The sequence below is a fragment of the Zalophus californianus genome, chromosome 9, assembly GCF_009762305.2.
Source record: "Zalophus californianus isolate mZalCal1 chromosome 9, mZalCal1.pri.v2, whole genome shotgun sequence".
Classification (NCBI taxonomy): domain Eukaryota; kingdom Metazoa; phylum Chordata; class Mammalia; order Carnivora; family Otariidae; genus Zalophus; species Zalophus californianus.
This window is the reverse complement of record NC_045603.1, coordinates 81,147,479-81,165,153: the sequence shown is the minus strand read 5'-3', so window position 1 is coordinate 81,165,153 and position 17,675 is coordinate 81,147,479. Positions and strand designations below refer to the sequence as shown.

Below are 17,675 nucleotides of genomic sequence, written 5' to 3'. Positions count from 1 at the left end.
TGTGTAGATTGCTCTAGGTAGCATTGACATCTTCACAATGTTGATTCTCCCAATCCATGAGCATGGAACGTTTTTCCATTTCTTTGTGTCTTCTTCAATTTCTTTCCTGAGTATTTTATAGTTTTCTGAGTACAGATCCTTTGCCTCTTTGGTTAGATTTATTCCTAGGTATCTAATGGTTTTGGGTGCAATTGTAAATGGGATAGACTCCTTGATTTGTCTCTCTTCTGTCTTGTTGTTGGTGTATAGGAATGCCACTGATTTCTGTGCATTGATTTTATATCCTGCTACTTTACTGAATTCCTGTATGAGTTCTAGCAGTTTTGGGGTGGAGTCTTTTGGGTTTTCCACATAAAGTATCATATCATCTGCAAAGAGTGAGAGTTTGACTTCCTCCTTGCCGATTTGGATGCCTTTGATTTCTTTTTGTTGTCTGATTGCTGTGGCTAGGACTTCTAATACTATGTTGAATAGCAGTGGTGAGAGTGGACATCCCTGCCGCGTTCCTGACCTTAGGGGAAAAGCTCTCAGCCTTTCCCCATTGAGAATGATATTCGCTGTAGGTTTTTCGTAGATGGCTTTTATGATATTGAGGTATGTACCCTCTATCCCTATACTCTGAAGAGTTTTGATCAAGAAAGGATGTTGTACTTTGTCAAATGCTTTTTCTGCATCTATTGAGAGGATCATATGATTCTTGTTCTTTCTTTTGTTAATGTATTGTATCACGTTGATTGATTTGCGGATGTTGAACCAGCCTTGCAGCCCAGGAATAAATCCCACTTGGTCGTGGTGAATAATCCTTTTAATGTACTGTTGGATCCTATTGGCTAGTATTTTGGTGAGAATTTTTGCATCCATGTTCATCAAGGATATTGGTCTGTAATTCTCTTTTTTGATGGGGTCTTTGTCTGGTTTTGGGATCAAGGTAATGCTGGCCTCATAAAATGAGTTTGGAAGTTTCCCTTCCATTTCTATTTTTTGGAACAGTTTCAGGAGAATAGGTATTAATTCTTCTTGAAATGTCTGATAGAATTCCCCTGGGAAGCCATCTGGCCCTGGGCTTTTGTTTCTTGGGAGATTTTTGATGACTGTTTCAATTTCCGTAGTGGTTATAGGTCTGTTCAGGTTTTCTATTTCTTCCTGGTTCAATTTTGGTAGTTGATACATCTCTAGGAATGCACCCATTTCTTCCAGGTTATCTAATTTGCTGGCATAGAGTTGCTCATAATATGTTCTTATAATTGTTTGTATTTCTTTGGTGTTGCTTGTGATCTCTCCTCTTTCATTCATGATTTTGTTGATTTGGGTCATTTCTCTTTTCTTTTTGATCAGTCTGGCCAGGGGTTTATCAATCTTGTTAATTCTTTCAAAGAACCAGCTCCTAGTTTCGTTGATCTGTTCTACTGTTCTTTTGGTTTCTAGTTCATTGATTTCTGCTCTGATCTTTATGATTTCTCTTCTCCTGCTGGGTTTAGGCTTTCTTTGCTGTTCTTTCTCCAGCTCCTTTAGATGTAGGGTTAGGTTGTGTATTTGAGACTTTCTTGTTTCTTGAGAAAGGCTTGTATTGCTATATACTTTCCTCTCAGGACTGCCTTTGCTGTATCCCAAAGATTTTGAACAGTTGTGTTTTCATTTTCATTGGTTTCCATGAATTTTTTTAATTCTTCTTTAATTTCTTGGTTGACCCATTCATTCTTTAGTAGGATGCTCTTTAGCCTCCATGTATTTGAGTTCTTTCCGACTTTCCTCTTGTGGTTGAGTTCTAGTTTCAAAGCATTGTGGTCTGAAAATATGCAGGGAATGATCCCAATCTTTTGGTACCGATTGAGACCTGATTTGTGACCTAGGATGTGATCAATTCTGGAGAATGTTCCATGGGCACTAGAGAAGAATGTGTATTCCGTTGCTTTGGGATGGAATGTTCTGAATATGTCTGTGAAGTCCATTTGGTCCAGTGTGTCATTTAACATCTTTATTTCCTTGTTGATCTTTTGCTTAGATGATCTGTCCATTTCAGTCAGGGGGGTGTTAAAATCCCCCACTATTATTGTATTGTTGTCAATGTGTTTCTTTGCTTTTGTTATTAATTGGCTTATATAATTGGCTGCTCCCATGTTCGGGGCATAGATATTTACAGTTGTTAGATCTTCTTGTTGGATAGACCCTTTAAGTAGGATATAGTGTCCTTCCTCATCTCTTATTACAGTCTTTGTTTTAAAATCTAGTTTGTCTGATATAAGGATTGCCACCCCAGCTTTCTTTTGGTGTCCATTAGCATGGTAAATGGTTTTCCACCCCCTCACTTTCAATCTGGGGGTGTCTTTGGGTGTAAAATGAGTCTCTTGCAGACAGCATATTGATGGGTCTTGTTTTTTAATCCAATCTGATAGCCTGTGTCTTTTGATTGGGGCATTTAGCCCATTTACATTCAGGGTAACTATTGAAAGGTATGAATTTACTGCCATTGTATTACCTGTAAGGTGACTGTTAACTGTCTGTTGTCTGTGTTCGTTTCTGCTCTTTGCTGCTTTTAGGTTCTCTCTTTGCTTAGAGGACCCCTCTCAATATTTCTTGGAGGGCTGGTTTCGTGTTTGCAAATTCTTTTAGTTTTTGTTTGTTCTGGAAGCTTTTGATCTCTCCTTCTATTTTCAATGATAGCCTAGCTGGATATAGTATTCTTGGCTGCATATTTTTCTCGTTTAGTGCTCTGAAGATATCTTGCCAGTCCTTTCTGGCCTGCCAGGTCTCTGTGGATAGGTCTGTTGCCAATCTAATGTTTCTACCATTGTAGGTTACATATCTCTTCTCCCGAGCTGCTTTCAGGATTTTCTCTTTGTCTCTGAGACTCGTAAGTTTTACTATTAGATGTCGGGGTGTTGACCTATTTTTATTGATTTTGAGAGGGGTTCTCTGTGCCTCCTGGATTTTAATGCCTGTTTCCTTCCTCACATTAGGGAAGTTCTCTGCTATAATTTGCTCCAATATACCTTCTGCCCCTCTCTCTCTCTCTTCTTCTTCTGGGATCCCAATTATTCTAATGTTGTTTCGTCTTATCGTATCACTTATCTCTCGAATTCTGCCCTCGTGATCCTGTAGTTGTTTCTCTCTCTTTTTCTCAGCCTCTTTATTTTCTATCATTTGGTCTTCTATATCGCTGATTCTCTCTTCTGCCTCATTTATCCTAGCATTTAGTGCCCCCATTTTTGATTGCACCTCATCAATAGCCTTTTTGATTTCGATTTGGTTAGATTTTAGTTCTTTTATTTCTCCAGAAAGGGTTTCTCTAATAACTTCCACGCTTTTTTCAAGCCCAGCTAGTATCTTTAAAGTCATGATTCTGAACTCTAGGTCCGACATCGTACTAATGTCCGTATTGAGTAGGTCCCTGGCTGACGGTACTACCTCTTGTTCTTTTTGCTGAGGTGATTTCTTTCGTCTTGTCATTTTGTCCAGAGGAGAATAGATGAATGAGAGAACAAAAGGCTAACAGGTTTACTACGTCCCCAGCAAATATACTGTATACAAATCAGAAAAGACCTGAAACCAGGGGAAAAGAAAGGGAAAGAAAGAAAAAAGAAAGAGAAAAAGAAAAAAAAAAGAAAAAAAAGATAAAAACAAAAACAAAACAATTCAAAAAAGGCAGAATATGATCAAATATGATCAGGCTAGTGCATAGATCAGTGCCACACACTAGATTTTGGGCGTATTTTGGTCTGTTAGAAAAAAGTGCCTCCTAAAATTTTAAAGGAAGAAAGACATATATGTACAAAATAAGGGTTGATACAATGAAGGGATGGAAGATGACTGTAAAGATGAAAATTATAAAAGATTTTATAAAAGGACTTGGTAAGATAAGTTGTTTGAAAAAAGAAAGAAGATTTAAGGAAAAAAAAAAAAAGGAAAAAGGGAGAGAATGTGATCAGGCAGGAGACTAGAACAAAGCCATACACTAGTGATTTAGGGTATATTTTGATCTGTTAGAAGAAACTGTACCTCAAAATTTTAAAGAGAGAACAACTTATATATATATGCCAAAAACAAGGATAACTACTATGAAGGGATAAAATATGACTCTAAAAATGAAAAAAAAAAAATTTTTTTTTTAAAAAAAAGGGATTTATAAGATGTTGGTTGAAAAAGGGAAAAAGAAAAATAAAAAAAAGTCAACAAAAATTAACTTTGATGAAATAATGAATCATGGTAAAAAAAAAAAAAAAAAAAAAAAGCCATGAATCTATGTGCAGTATTCCCCTAGCGCTGGAGTTCTCCTATTCTCCTTGATCGATCAACTTGGTCTTGGCTTGCTGGCTGTTTGTGTTGATCTTCTGGGGGAGGGGCCTGTTGCTGTGGTTTCCAAATGTCTTTGCCGGAGGCGGAATTGCCCCGCCCTTGTCGGTCCGGGCTAAGGAAGCTGCTCCAGTTTGCTCTCAGGAGCTTTTGTTCCCTGCAAGCTCTCGGCACAGCTTTGGAGGACCAGGGCGAAAATGGCGGCCTCCCAGTCTCCGCCCGGAGGAGCCGAGAACTCAGGGCCCCACTCCTCAGTGCGCCCCCAGAGAAAAGCAGTCACTCCCGTGTCCCCGGTCTCCGGCCGCTCTCCATGCTCACCCGGCCTGTGATCGAGCGTTGCTATCTCTGGCACCCGACCCCGCTCGGAGTCTCCAAATCCAGCAGATCCCTGCAGTGCGTTCCCGCACCGCTCCTCCCCGGGAAGGAAGGGGAGTCTCCCCGGATCTGCTGCTTGTTGGGTCCTTGCTGGGGGAGCCGTGCCCCGACTGGGCCGCAGATCACAGTTTATGGCAACCCCGAGCTGAGAGCCCGCGACTCTGCTCCGTATCTGCAGCCGGCTTCCCCGCCCCGACACCTGGGAGCTCTGCCGCACTCAGGCACCCCCGGTCTCTCTGTGACCCCAAGGGTCCTGAGACCACACTGTCCCGGGAGGATTCCACCCCCCGCTTAGCCACTGCAGCGACGTCCCTCCGCCGAGCCAACTTTTAAAAGGTCCGATTTTGTGCTCCGCGGCTCTAGCACTTGCCAGAAGCGGCCGGCGGAGGCCCCTCCCCCGCCGTTTATCCTCCCGAATATCGCCTCGGATTCACTTCTCCGCACGTCCTACCTTCCAGTAAGTGGTCGCTTCTCTGTTCAGAGAGTTGTTGCTACTCTCCTGTTCGATCTCCTGTTGAGTTCGTAGGTGTTCAGAATGGTTTGATCCCTATTCAGCTGAATTCCTGAGACCAGACAAAATCTAGGTCTCCTACTCCTCCGCCATCTTGCTCCGCCCCTGTCTTTTCCTTACTTAAGCATGTCTCCTAATGGCACAAATGCACAAGACATTGCTTAATCTTTCTGGTAGTGTTCAGAGGAAAGGGAGTTAATGCTATACATTAGAATTTTTATCTAGCAATTCTAGAGCATCCAAGCATCAACCCATGAACCATTATGACAATTCAAGATATTTTAATCACAGGGATGGTACATTTGGCCACATACATTTATATGACCTGAATATGACTCAGTGTTAGGATCAATGGTGAGCATAATCAAGTTACTCTGCATATGACATTAAGAAATCTGTGTTATCAGAAGACATTCTGACGTCCAGGCATATAAAGAAGCTATTGAACTACATGCTTTAAAAATAGTCTCAAAAAATTTGGTACATGTTTTGCTTACCCAAGCTGTTTTCCAATCTGGAAAGGCCCACTCCTGTAGTTTTAGGAGTCTTCTGCCCAATTGTTGATATAGTTATTCCACTAAATTGTGGGCTAGACAGATTGTAATCAAGAGGCACTTCATAGGATAATGACCATGACAATGGCAGGGTAATATCTGAATTCGTTGTCGAAAAAAAATGTACTAAAGATCGCTGTGTCATTGGGAGACTGTCTTGGGTGTCTTTTCTTCTGTGTACAAAAATTAGTATAATAAGCAAAGTGAGAAAGTCAAAATGAATAGATATGAACATAAGAATCATGAACTATGATTATTACCCAGAGTTCTGCTTTTCAAAGGTAATATGCATCTACATAAGCATAAGGACATCTTATAGTTGTAGTTTTAACAATCTAAATAGGACGTTTGAGTGTTAAGAAATGCTTTTATCTACTCTTTTATCTAAAAATCAGTCAATTGGGGGTGCCTGGGTGGCTCAGCTGGTTAAGCATCTGCCTTCAGCTCAGGTCATGATCTTGGGGTCCTGGAATTGAGTCCTGCATCAGGCACCCCGCTCAGTGGTGAGTCGGCTTCTCCTTCTCCATCTGTGCTCCCTCTCCCTCTGTGCTCTCTTGTGCTCTCTCTGTCTCTGAAGGAAATAAATAAAATCTTTACTAAAAAAATAAAAAAATAAAAATTAGTCAGTTGCTACTGTAGATGATTTTGAAAAGTGCAAAAGTAGAAAGAAGACAAAAATCACCAAAATGCTAACAACCAAAAATTTTACCAAAAAATCACCAAAATGCTACCAATCATTTCATTCCAGCCTTTTTTTTATCATGTTATGTTAGTCACCATACAGTACATCACTAGTTTTTGATGTAGTGTTCAATGATTCATTATCTGTGTCTAACACCCAGTGCTCATTACAACACATGCCCTCCTTAATACCCATTACCCTGTTACTCCATACTCCCACCCCCCTCTCCTCTTAAGCCCTCAGATTGTTTCTCAGAGTCCATAGTCTCTCATGGTTCATCCCCCTCCCTCTTATTTCCACCTCCCTTCAGTTTTCCCTTCCTTCCCATAATGTCCTCCATGCTATTCCTCATGTTCCACAAATAAGTGAAACCATATGATAATTGACCTTTTCTGCTTGACTTATTTCACTTAGAATAATCTCCTCCAGTTCCATGCAAATGGTGGGTATTCATCTTTTCTGATGGCTGAGTAATATTCAATTGTATATATGAACCACATCTTCTTTATCCATTCATGTGTTGAAGGACACCTTGGTTTCTTCCATAGTTTGGCTGTTGTGGACATTGCTGCTATGAACATTGGGATGCAGGTGCCCCTTCTTTTCACTACATCTGTATCTTTGGGATAAATACCCAGTAGCGCAATTGCTGGGTCATAGGGTAGCTCTATTTTTAACTTCTTGAGGAACCTCCATAATGTTTTCCAGAGTGGTTGCACCAGCTTGCATTCCCACCAACAGTGTAGGAGGGTTCCCTTTCTCCATATTCTCACCAACATTCATGTTTCCTGCCTTGTTAATTTTTGCCATTCTAACTGGTGTGAGGTGGTATCTCAGTGTGGTTTTGATTTGAATTTCCCTGATGGCTAATGATGTCAAACATTTTTTCATGTGTCTGTTAGCCATTTGTATGTCTTCTTTTGAGAAGTGTCTGTTCATGTCTTCTGCCCATTTTTTGACTGATTTGTTTTTTGGGTGTTGAGTTTGATACATTCTTTATAGATCTTGGATACCAGCCCTTTATCTGATAAGACATTTGCAAATATCTTCTCCTATTCTATGGATAGCCTGTTAGTTTTGTTAACTGTTTCCTTTGCCACGCAGAAGCTTTTTTTCTTGATGAAGTACCAAAAGTTCATTTCAGCTTTTGTTTCCCTTGTCTTTGGAGACATGTCATGAAAGAAGTTGCTGTGGCCAAGGTCGAAGAGGTTACTGCCTATGTTCTTCCCTAGGATTTTGATGGATTCCTGTCTCACATTGGGGTCTTTCATTTTGAGTTTGTCTTTGTGTATGATGTAAGGGAATGGTCCAGTTTCAGTCTTCTGCATGTGGCTGTCTAATTTTCCCAGCACCATTTCCTGAAGAGACTCTTTTTTCCATTGGATATTTTTTCCTGCTTTGTTGAAGATTAGTTGATCACAGAGTTGAGGGTCCATTTCTGGGCTCTCTATTCTGTTTCATTGATCTATGTGTCTGTTTTTGTGCCAGTACCATGCTGTCTTGATGATCACAGCTTTGTAATATAGCTTGAAGTCAGCCATTGTGATGCCCCCAGCTTTGGTTTTCTTTTTCAACACTTCCTTGACTATTTGGAGTATTTTCTGGTTCCATACAAATTTTAGGAAGGCTTGTTCCAGCTCTTTGAAAAATGCCAATGATATTTTAATAGGAATGGCATTGAAAGTGTAGATTGCTCTGGCAGCATAGACATTTTAACAATGTTTATTCTTCCAATCCATGACCATGGAATGTTTTTCCATCTCTTTGTGTCTTCCTCAATTTCTTTCATAAATGTTCTGTAGTTTCTAGAGTATAGATCATTTACCTCTTTGGTTAGGTTTATTCCTAGGTATCTTATGGTTTTTGGTGCTATTGTAAATGGAATTGATTCCCTAATTTCTTTTTCTACAGTCACATTGTTAGTGTATAGAAAAGCAACGGATTTCTGTGCATTGATTTTCTATCCTGCCACAGTACTGAATTGCTGTATGAGTTCTAGTAACTTTGGGGTGGAGTCTTTTGGGTTTTCCACAAAAAGTATCATGTCATCTGTGAAGAGAGAGAGTTTGACTTCTTTGCCAATTTGAATCCCTTTTATTTCTTTTTGTTGTCTGATTGCTGAGGCTAGTACTTCTAGTACTACATTGAACAATAATGGTGAGAGTGGACATCCCTGGTGTGTTCTTGATCTTAAGGGAAAAGCTCTCAGCCTTTCCCCATTGAGAATGATATTCTCTGTGGGCTTTTCATAGATGGTTTTTATGAAATTGAGGAATGTTCCCTCTATCCCTACACTCTGAAGAGTTTTAGTTTTAATCGGGAAAGGATGCTGTATTTTGTCAAGTGCTTTTTCTACATCAATTGATAAGAATCATATGGTTCTTGTCTTTTCTTTTATTAATGTGCTCTATCACATTGATTGATTGGTAAATGTTGAACCACCCTTGCATCCCAGGAATAAATTCCATCTGGTCATGATGGATAATCCTTTTAATGTACAGTTGGATCCTATGGCTAGGATCTTATTGAGTATTTTGGCAACCATATTCATCAGGGATATTGGTCTGTAATTCTTCTTTTTGATGGGGTCTTTGCCTGGTTTTGGGATCAAGGTAATGCTGGATCATAGAATGAATTTGGAAGTTTTCCTTCTGTTTCTCTTTTTTGAAACAGCTTCAGTAGAATAGGTACTATTTCTTTAAATGTTTGGTAGATTTCCCCTGGGAAGGTATCTGGACCTGGACTCTTGTTTTTTGGGAGGTTTTTGATTACTGCTTCAATTTTGTTACTGGTTATTGGTCTATTCAGATTGTCAATTTCTTCCTGTTTCAGTCTTGGTTGTTTATAAGTTTCCAGGAAGGCATCCATTTCTTCCAGGTTGCTTAATTTGTTGGCATATAGTTGCTGATAATAATTTCTAATAATTGTTTCTATTTCATTGGTGTCATTTGTGATCTCTCCCCTTTCATTCATAATTTTATTAATTTGGGTCCTTTCTCTTTTCTTTTGGATAAGTCTGGCCAGAGGTTTATTGATCTTACTAATTCTTTCAAAGAACCTGCTACTAGTTCTGTTGATCTGCTCTACTGTTTTTCTGGTTTCTATTTCATTGATTACTGCTTTATTCTTTATTATTTCTCTTCTCCTGCTTGGGTTAGGGTTTGTTTGTTTGTTGTTGTTGTTGTTGTTGTTTTTTTTTTTTGCTGTTCTTTCTCCAGTTACTTTAGGTGTAAGGTTAACTTGTGCATTCGGGATTTTTCTACTTTTTTGAGTGAAGCTTGGATGGCTATGTATTTCCCCCTCAGGACTGCCTTTGCAGTCTCCCATTGGTTTTGGACCAGTGTGTTTTCATTCTCATTGGTTTCCATGAATTGTCTAAGTTCTTCTTTAATTTCCTGGTTGACCCAAACATTCTTGAATTCCTTCCAATTTTTTTCTTGTGATTGAGTTCCAGTTTCACAGCAGTGTGGTCTGAAAGTATGCAGGGAATAATCTCAATCTTTTGGTATCAGTTGAGACCTGATTTGTGACCCAGTATGTGGGTCTGGAGAAAGTTCTGTACACATTCGAGATGAATGAGTATTCTGTTGTTTTAGGGTGGAATGTTCTGTATATATCTATGAATTCCATCTGGTCCAATGTGTCATTCAGAGCTCTTGTTTCTTTGTTGATCTTCTGCTTAGATGATCTGTCCATTGCTGAGAGTGGAGTGTTGAGGTCTCCTACTATTAAAGCATTATCAACAATATGATTCTTTATTTTGGTTAACAGTTGGCTTATGTAGTTGGCTGCTTCCATGTTGGGGGCATAGATATTTACAATTGTTCGATCTTCTTGTTGAATAAACCCTTTAAGTATGATATAGTGTCCCTTTACATCTCTTACTACAGTCTTTAGCTTAAAATTTAATTTGTCTAATATGAGAATTGCTACCCCAGCTTTCTGAGGTCTGTTGGCATGATAAGTGGTTCTCCATCCCCTCACTTTCCATCTGGTGGTATCTTTAGGTTCAAAATGAGTGTCTTGTAGACAGCATATGGATGCGTCATGTATTTTATCCAATCTACAACCCAGTGCCGTTTCATGGGAGCATTTAGGCCATTCACACTGAGAGTGCCTATTGAAAGATGATTTTAGTGCTATCATTTTGCCTGTGAAGTCCCTGTTTCCATAGAATGTCTCTGTAAATTTCTGGTCTATATTATTCTTGGTGTCTTTTTTCATTTATAGAATCTCCCTTAATATTTCTTACAGGGCTGGGTTGGTGGTCACATATTATTTCAGCTTCTGCTGCTCCTGGAAGCTCCTTGTCTCCGCAACCATCCTGAGTGATAGCCTTGCTGGATAAAGTATCCTTGGCTGCATGTTCTCATTTAGTACCCTGACTATGTCTTGCCAGCCCTTCCTGGCTTTCCAGGTCTCTGTGGAGAGGTCTGACATTATTCTGATGTTCTTCCCTCCATATATAAGAAATCTCTTCCCCCTAGCTGCTCTCAGGATAGCTTCCTTGGCTCTAAGATTTGCAAATTTTACTATTATATGCCGGGGCACTGGTCTGTTCTTATTGATCTCGGGAGGGGTCCTCTGCCTCTTGGACATGAATGCTTGTTTCCTTCCCCAGGTATGGAAGTTCTCAGCTATGATTTGCTCAAATATACCTTCTAGTCCTCTCTCTCTCTCTCTCTACCCCCTCAGGGATCCCAATAATTCTGACATTGGAACATTTCATGGCATCATTGATCTTTCTAAGTCTGTTCTCATGGGCTTCTAGTTGTTTTTCCCAGGCCAACTTGGCTTCCTTCCTTTCTATCATCTTATTTTCTAGCTCACTAATTCATTCTTCTGCCTCATTTACCTTGGCTGTCAGGGTATCCAGTTTAGACTGGATCTCATTCATAGCATTTTTAAGTTTGGCCTGATTAGATCTCATTTTGGCCCTTAGAGATTCTATATTTTGGTGCTAATATTTTTCTCAAGCCTAGATATCGACTTCATAATTGCTACTCTGAAGTCTATCTCTGACATCTTACTTATATTTGTATCCAGTAGGTCTACGGAAGAGGCCATAGTCTCTGATTCTTTTCTTTGTTGCGGGCTCCTTCTCCTAGTCATTCTGTTGAGGGGTGGTTGAGGGAATGTACAGAATCCAAAGTATTAACCATGACCCAAGCAAAATGCACCCGTTTTATGGGGACCCTCGGGTTGTCATCCTCTTGTTCTTCCAGCCTGTCTTCTGGGGGAGGGACCAGCCACCCTGTTACTCAGACAATCCTGCTTGGGCAGAGATGCCCTGCCCCTGTCCAGGGGGTGGGCTCAGTGGAAAACAGTTTTTTGAGCTTTTGTTCTCTGGTGGCTTTCCATGTCTCTTCCAAGAGTTAGAGCAAAAATAGCCACTCCCAAACCTCTGTCCAAGAACAGAGAGATCGCAGTCTGCTCTTCACTGAGTCCTACAGGACACATAGTCTCCGCTTCTGTATGCACTGCTAAAAACCGCAGCCTCCCGTAGTTGTGTGCGCCCACAGCAACTCTCCCAGAGGTCGACCCCAGGGCCGGGGCATGTCTCTGCCCTTTGTGCTTATAAAACTGTGAGCAGTACTGGGTTCGTGTGCATGCACCCACAGTTCCTGCTCTAAACCCCTTTCCCAGATGCTACCGCTCTGTGAGTTTGTGCCTGGTTCCCAGTGTGGGATGCTTTTGCGCAGGTGCCAGCTTATGGTGGCTCCCTCCCTCTTCTGTTTATCTTCCGATATCATCCACAGATTCACGACTCCACCCTCCATACCTTGCAAACGGCAGAGATTTTCTGCTTGTACAGATCCAGATATATATTTTTACATCTCAGGCTGATTTCGTGGGTGTTCAGAATAGTTTGGTAGATATACAGCTAAATTCAGGGGACTGGTTGAAATAGGGTCCCCAACTCCTCCACCATCTTGCCTCTTCCACTCCATTCCAGGACTTTTTTTTTTTTTTAATTTATTTATTTTACACAGAGAGAGACAGCAAGAGAGGGAACACGAGCAGGGGGAGTGGGAGAGGGAGAAGCAGGCTTCCCGCTGAGCATGGAGCCTGATGTGGGGCTCGATCCCGGGACCCTGGGACCATGACCTGAGCCGAAGGCAGATGCTTAACGACTGAGCCACCCAGGCGCCCCCATTCCAGGACTTTTAATGTATTTTACTCAAAATTGAGACTCTAGAAACCACTTATATCCCACTTTTATTACTTATTATATCATATTTCCCTTTCCATTAACTAAAAAAGTATAATATATAATATAATTCCTGTTTAATATTATTGTTTAGTAAACTTTGTTCCTTTAATTCCTACTGCTTAACTAATTTTCCTATATTTATAAAAATTCTAGCGTTGTCTACTTTCAAATATATTCTGAAAATTAATTACTTTGAATACAGTATACATGTGTATATGTGTGTACATGTGTTTACGTGTGTGTGCATGTGTGTGTATGTATGTTGAGGAGAATACAGAAAAGGAAGAAAACAGACTTAATTTCCAGGTATTATTTTTATAATTAAATCTTATTATGAACACAGGCTTTTCTTTTTTTTTAAGTATAAAAACATTTGTTAACTAGTGTGCATTTAAACAAAGCCTCTAAACTACAACACAATTATTTTACAAGTAAAACAATAGTCCCATGGCATGGCTCATGAAAAGATTTATGACAACTTCATTTTATGAGTCACATTGAGACTAAGTTACCTCAAAGCAATCTGTGTGTATGTGTATGTATGTGTGTGTGTTTAATACTTGAATTGTGAACAAAGTCCTGGCGTCCAAAATCCTTTGGCTTTTTGAAAAACTGGATAAATATCCCGTTCATGCACTCCCTTACTGGGGACCACTTATATATCCTCTGTAAGTCAAGAGCTAAGAATTTTGCCTCCACAGATTTTCTCTATTTTGATTCTTTATTTTACAGAGTTACTGTAAAGATATTTTAGCAAGTCTGTTTTTTGTTTGTTCCATTTTTGTTTTCCAAATGTTTCTATAAGGGAAAGGGCCTGAAGTTTCCTAATGTGCCAGAGTGATGTCAGTCTTAATCTCTTTATTTATTAAGAGGTAGTCATAATAATTTTATTCTACAATTTGTAAATTCCTTCATCAGAAATATTATATCCGGAGGGTTTTGTACTCAAAACCAGACTTCTCTAAATGTACCTCTCAGAGGGCACAGACAGCTCAGGCAATTTTTTTTTTTTTTTTTAGTAAATGGCTTTGGCTTTGAAAATTGTACTCTTAGGCCACTGCATATTAAGCTTGAGCATTTGCCATTCTGCTGACACCCCAAGCACTCATCTTTGTCAGAAAAGCTCTAATCCATGAAAATATACTCTTGAGTAGGATGTGGTGGTTTGTGGGAAGGAGACTAAGAGGTAGATTGTCAAATTACAATATTTCATCCCTGTCCAACCTGAGACAAGATCATATGACACAATTTCTGTCTGACACTGGTTAACATAAGCAGGAAAAGTACTTTTCTTTTCAAAGTTCCTTACATCTGGGTTTCATTACAAACTGGCTGTATCTTTTCAGCATGTTCATTTTAAAAGCTCCAAAGTTTTTTCTTCCCCAGTAAAACAATAGCATTTCCAAATAATTTAATTCCACAGAAGATTCCTAGTAAGCCTCTACAAATGTTGTGATTAAAGAAACCTGGCCTAGGGCCACAAAGTGTTCTTATTTTTGTGGTTGAATAAGAAATTTCTAATGGCTGCACACACCTTTGAAAGAGCTGAGACATTTCACAAGAGGCACATGTGATGTAGCCCATTGTCTAAATCCTGCACTCACCATCCTGTTAGAGTCCCTTTGGAAGATTAGAGACTTGGCCTAGTGCTTAGTTAGCTTGCCCTTTATCATATGGAATTTTCCAAGCCCCTTCTTGGTATTTTGTTCCCTCTGTAATTGATTAGCACTACACCAGAGGTAGTTAAAAAAGTTCAATTCTGGGCACCTGGGTGGCTCAGTCAGTTAAGCATTTGCCTCCCTGCTGAGCAGGGAGCCTGCTTCTCCGTCTCCCTCTCCCTCTGCCCTCCTGCCTGCCTACTTGTGATCTCTCTGTCAAATAAATAAATAAAATCTTAAAAAAGTTAAATTCCCACAATTCAGTGTTATTTTAGGAGATGCTACATTGGTAATTCTGACAACAATCATTTCTCAGATGACCTCTAAGAACAAATTTTTAAAAGATGAACTTGAACTGATCAGTAAACACACGACATGTAGGTGCAAAATAACATTAGCTTTATATTAGGTATATTCAATACTAGAGGTCATTTTTTAAAAAACACTGGAAAACCCATGCTAATACTTTTATTGATAGAATGATTTATAGTAGTAGTAAAATAAGGACTTGTAGTTTTTTGGTTTTTTTCATTTTTGTTTTTCTTTTTTGGTGGTGGGAAGGGAGTTGTAGTTTTTATTTAACATCTTCACAGGCATTTCCAAAACCAAAATTCTCTATTAATTCTTTGTCCCAAAGGTTAGTAAAGGAGTTCTAAAGAAATTATCTGCCAACTGCCTTAACATGTTAGATATAAGTTCTGGAATCTCAACCATGTCTTGTATGATAGAGATCTGTCCATGTGAAGTTTTGTATTACTCAAGTACTGAACCTTATAAAATAGTGTTTGAGGAAAGAGTTATGTTATAATTAATTAATTTTAGAAAAAGTGTGGAATCAATTCTAGTTACAACTACTTCATAAGATGTTTTGAAACAAGAGGTCAAGTACTCCATCATTATCCTCCAAATCTCAGATCCTTCTCTCATTTGTGCCATTCTTACTGTGCTTGGTTCTCCATTTTATCTTCCTGCTCATGGAGTTCACTCTGCAGGGCCACTGGAGTTTCCGGACTGGCCTGCATGCCTTTCATCTTGGCTAGAAGAAAAGTCTCTTTACTTTCCTGGGGAAACAAATCATGATACTAGTCATAAATACAGCTGAAGTTCAAGGTAGATTTTCTTTTCAAATGACCTCAACTGTCTACCTCAAAGCATCTGCCAGATTTAATAATTTCTTTCCCAAGCTGGTGCCAGAACCAGGTTTCTAAAGTGAATATGTAAGTACTGACATAACCAATACTAGTATTGGCTGAGCATATTATGCAAATCAAGGTGAAGGTGTGTGGCATTCACTGGAAGCAGCTCAAGAGAAAGGGCAGCAACCCAGCACAGCTACCTTTATGACTAGAACCTTCGTATCTGGCCAACACTGCCTGTTAGAACACTGTGAGGTAATGTCTCCATGGTTACAAAGTTCCAGTCTCTGAGCAATTATGTTGATGCTGCACCTGCTTTGTAGTTTGCAGACATTAAGTAGGGTAACTTGCTTTTAGGAGAGCCATAACTTTCACCAAATTTTGCCACCAAAATATTCAATACCTCTTTTGGATTTATGAGGGTCAAAGCTAGTATGTAAATACTTGGAGCATTAGTCAATGTTTTAATTGTTTTTTGATTTTTGTTTGTTTTGTTTTGACAAATGCTCTTTGAACACATGGAAATGGCCAAGCAGCAAGAAGAGAAAACTTGTGTACTTTTCAGGCAGAAAGAAACCTATTAGTAGAAGTAGTGAAATCAAAGCCAGCAGATTTACATTCCTCTACTATTTATGCCAGCAGTATGATTTAGAAGAAATCACTTAGTTCAGATTCTAACCTTGAGTAAAAGATTCACACTTAATGTTTTATGATAATGATGGTATAAGAATAAAATTAACACTAGGGCACCTGAGTGGCTCAGTTGGTTAAGCGACTGCCTTTGGCTCAGGTCATGATCCTGGAGTCCTGGGATCGAGTCCTGCATCGGGCTCCCTGCTCAGCAGGGAGTCTGCTTCTCCCTCTGACCCTCCCCCCTCTCATGTGCTCACTCTCTCTCTTATTCTCTCTCTCAAATAAATAAATAAAATCTTTAAAAAAAAAGAATGAAATTAACACTATACACAGTAATAAGATATATTAGCAATGATGATTATTGGATGAGTAATTTCTTTCAATAAATATTTAAATAAGCATCAATTCTGTACCAGGAACCAGCTAGGTTCTATGAATTAACAGTTCCTACTTCAAGGAATAATGATAAAGTATCTTTCAATCTAGATTAGAAAATGGTTTCCATCATGGAATGATAAGCGTTATTTAAATACAAAGGACAATGAAAAAAATAACTGTTTTAATAAGTCAAAAGAAAAAGATTTCTTGGGGACCCTGTGAAATAGTGGCATAAGAGGATCCTAAACTATCTTGTCACACAGATGCTCCTAGATAACAGCCACATCAGTGTAATTAACCCAGAAAATGACTTGAAGACTGGCATAATAGACTCTCTACAGTTAGAGAAAGGAGGTCACATCAGAAAATGATGGAAAGGATGGAGCCCCAGTTGGGAACAAACCTTACCTGTGAGACTAACCACAAAGACTGGAGGGATACCACAAGCACAGAAGAGGGAGAGGAAGAGATCCTACACCAGGCACCCCAGACATGTAGGACCTACACTGGGAAGATGAGTCCCCAGTAACATTTTGCTTTGAAAATTAGAGATGCTTAACTTTGTGAGTATTTACAATCACTGGGGTTTAACACTGGGAACTTTTTAAAAATCAGTGGGATCAGCTCCAGGAGGGCCAGAGGGTGATAGGAAATAGTCCCCACCCTTAAAGAGACAGCACAAAAATAACCCTGCCAAGATACAGCATACAAGCAGCAGTTTGAAAAGTGGAGATTTATTTACTAATCTCAGAACATCAGCTAGAGGGGCAGAAATCTTTAAGAAATTTTTCGAAGAACAAAAGAGCTGGTGGGCACCATTCTCCCCATTTATCCCCAGCCTAGATACCCAGACATCTGTGGGGAAACAGCATAAACACTTGCTACTTAGCCCAGGTTTCATCTTGCAAGCAGATGGGCACTTACCTTGCTAACACCTGTGTGCTCTACCTCCCACATTCCCCTGAAGACTGTTCCATTCAACCTGCCTCAATCCTTCCAAAGCTATGCCTGATGCATTTCATTCTTCAAGCAGCGCTGACAGTGGCCAGCACCACTCCAAAGTGACTCTTGCTCTGGTGAGAGGGGAAGATAATCACAAACATAAGTTCCACTGAAGCCCCAGAAGTGGGCTGGGGGAAAACATCTGATGTGACTGCTGGCTCTGCCCACCAACAAAAACCTCACAGGGGGCAGCACAAAGAAAGAGCTCTGTAATTGGGGGGTGGGGGTGGTCACTACAACCC

At 39.8% G+C, this 17,675-nt stretch overlaps 1 protein-coding gene across 24 annotated transcripts in view; it reads right to left on the bottom strand.

Moving 5' to 3' along the window:
* LMNTD1 (lamin tail domain containing 1) overlaps positions 1–17,675 on the bottom strand; it is a 496,795-nt gene that overhangs the window by 82,623 nt on the left and 396,497 nt on the right. For 11 of the 24 annotated variants that reach the window (XM_027592020.2, XM_027592017.2, XM_027592019.2 and 8 more), the window contains 2 exons: positions 15,227–15,345; positions 5,674–5,903 (listed from right to left, as the gene is read on the bottom strand). The exons of 1 other annotated variant lie outside the window; for it this stretch is intronic. In XM_027592020.2, the coding sequence (XP_027447821.1) occupies positions 5,674–5,903; positions 15,227–15,345 (349 nt within the window). Of the gene's footprint in view, positions 1–5,673; positions 5,904–15,226; positions 15,346–15,429; positions 15,608–17,675 lie in introns of those variants that run through there. 12 more of the 24 variants (XR_003519677.1, XM_027592022.2, XM_027592013.2 and 9 more) reach the window with 5 other exon arrangements.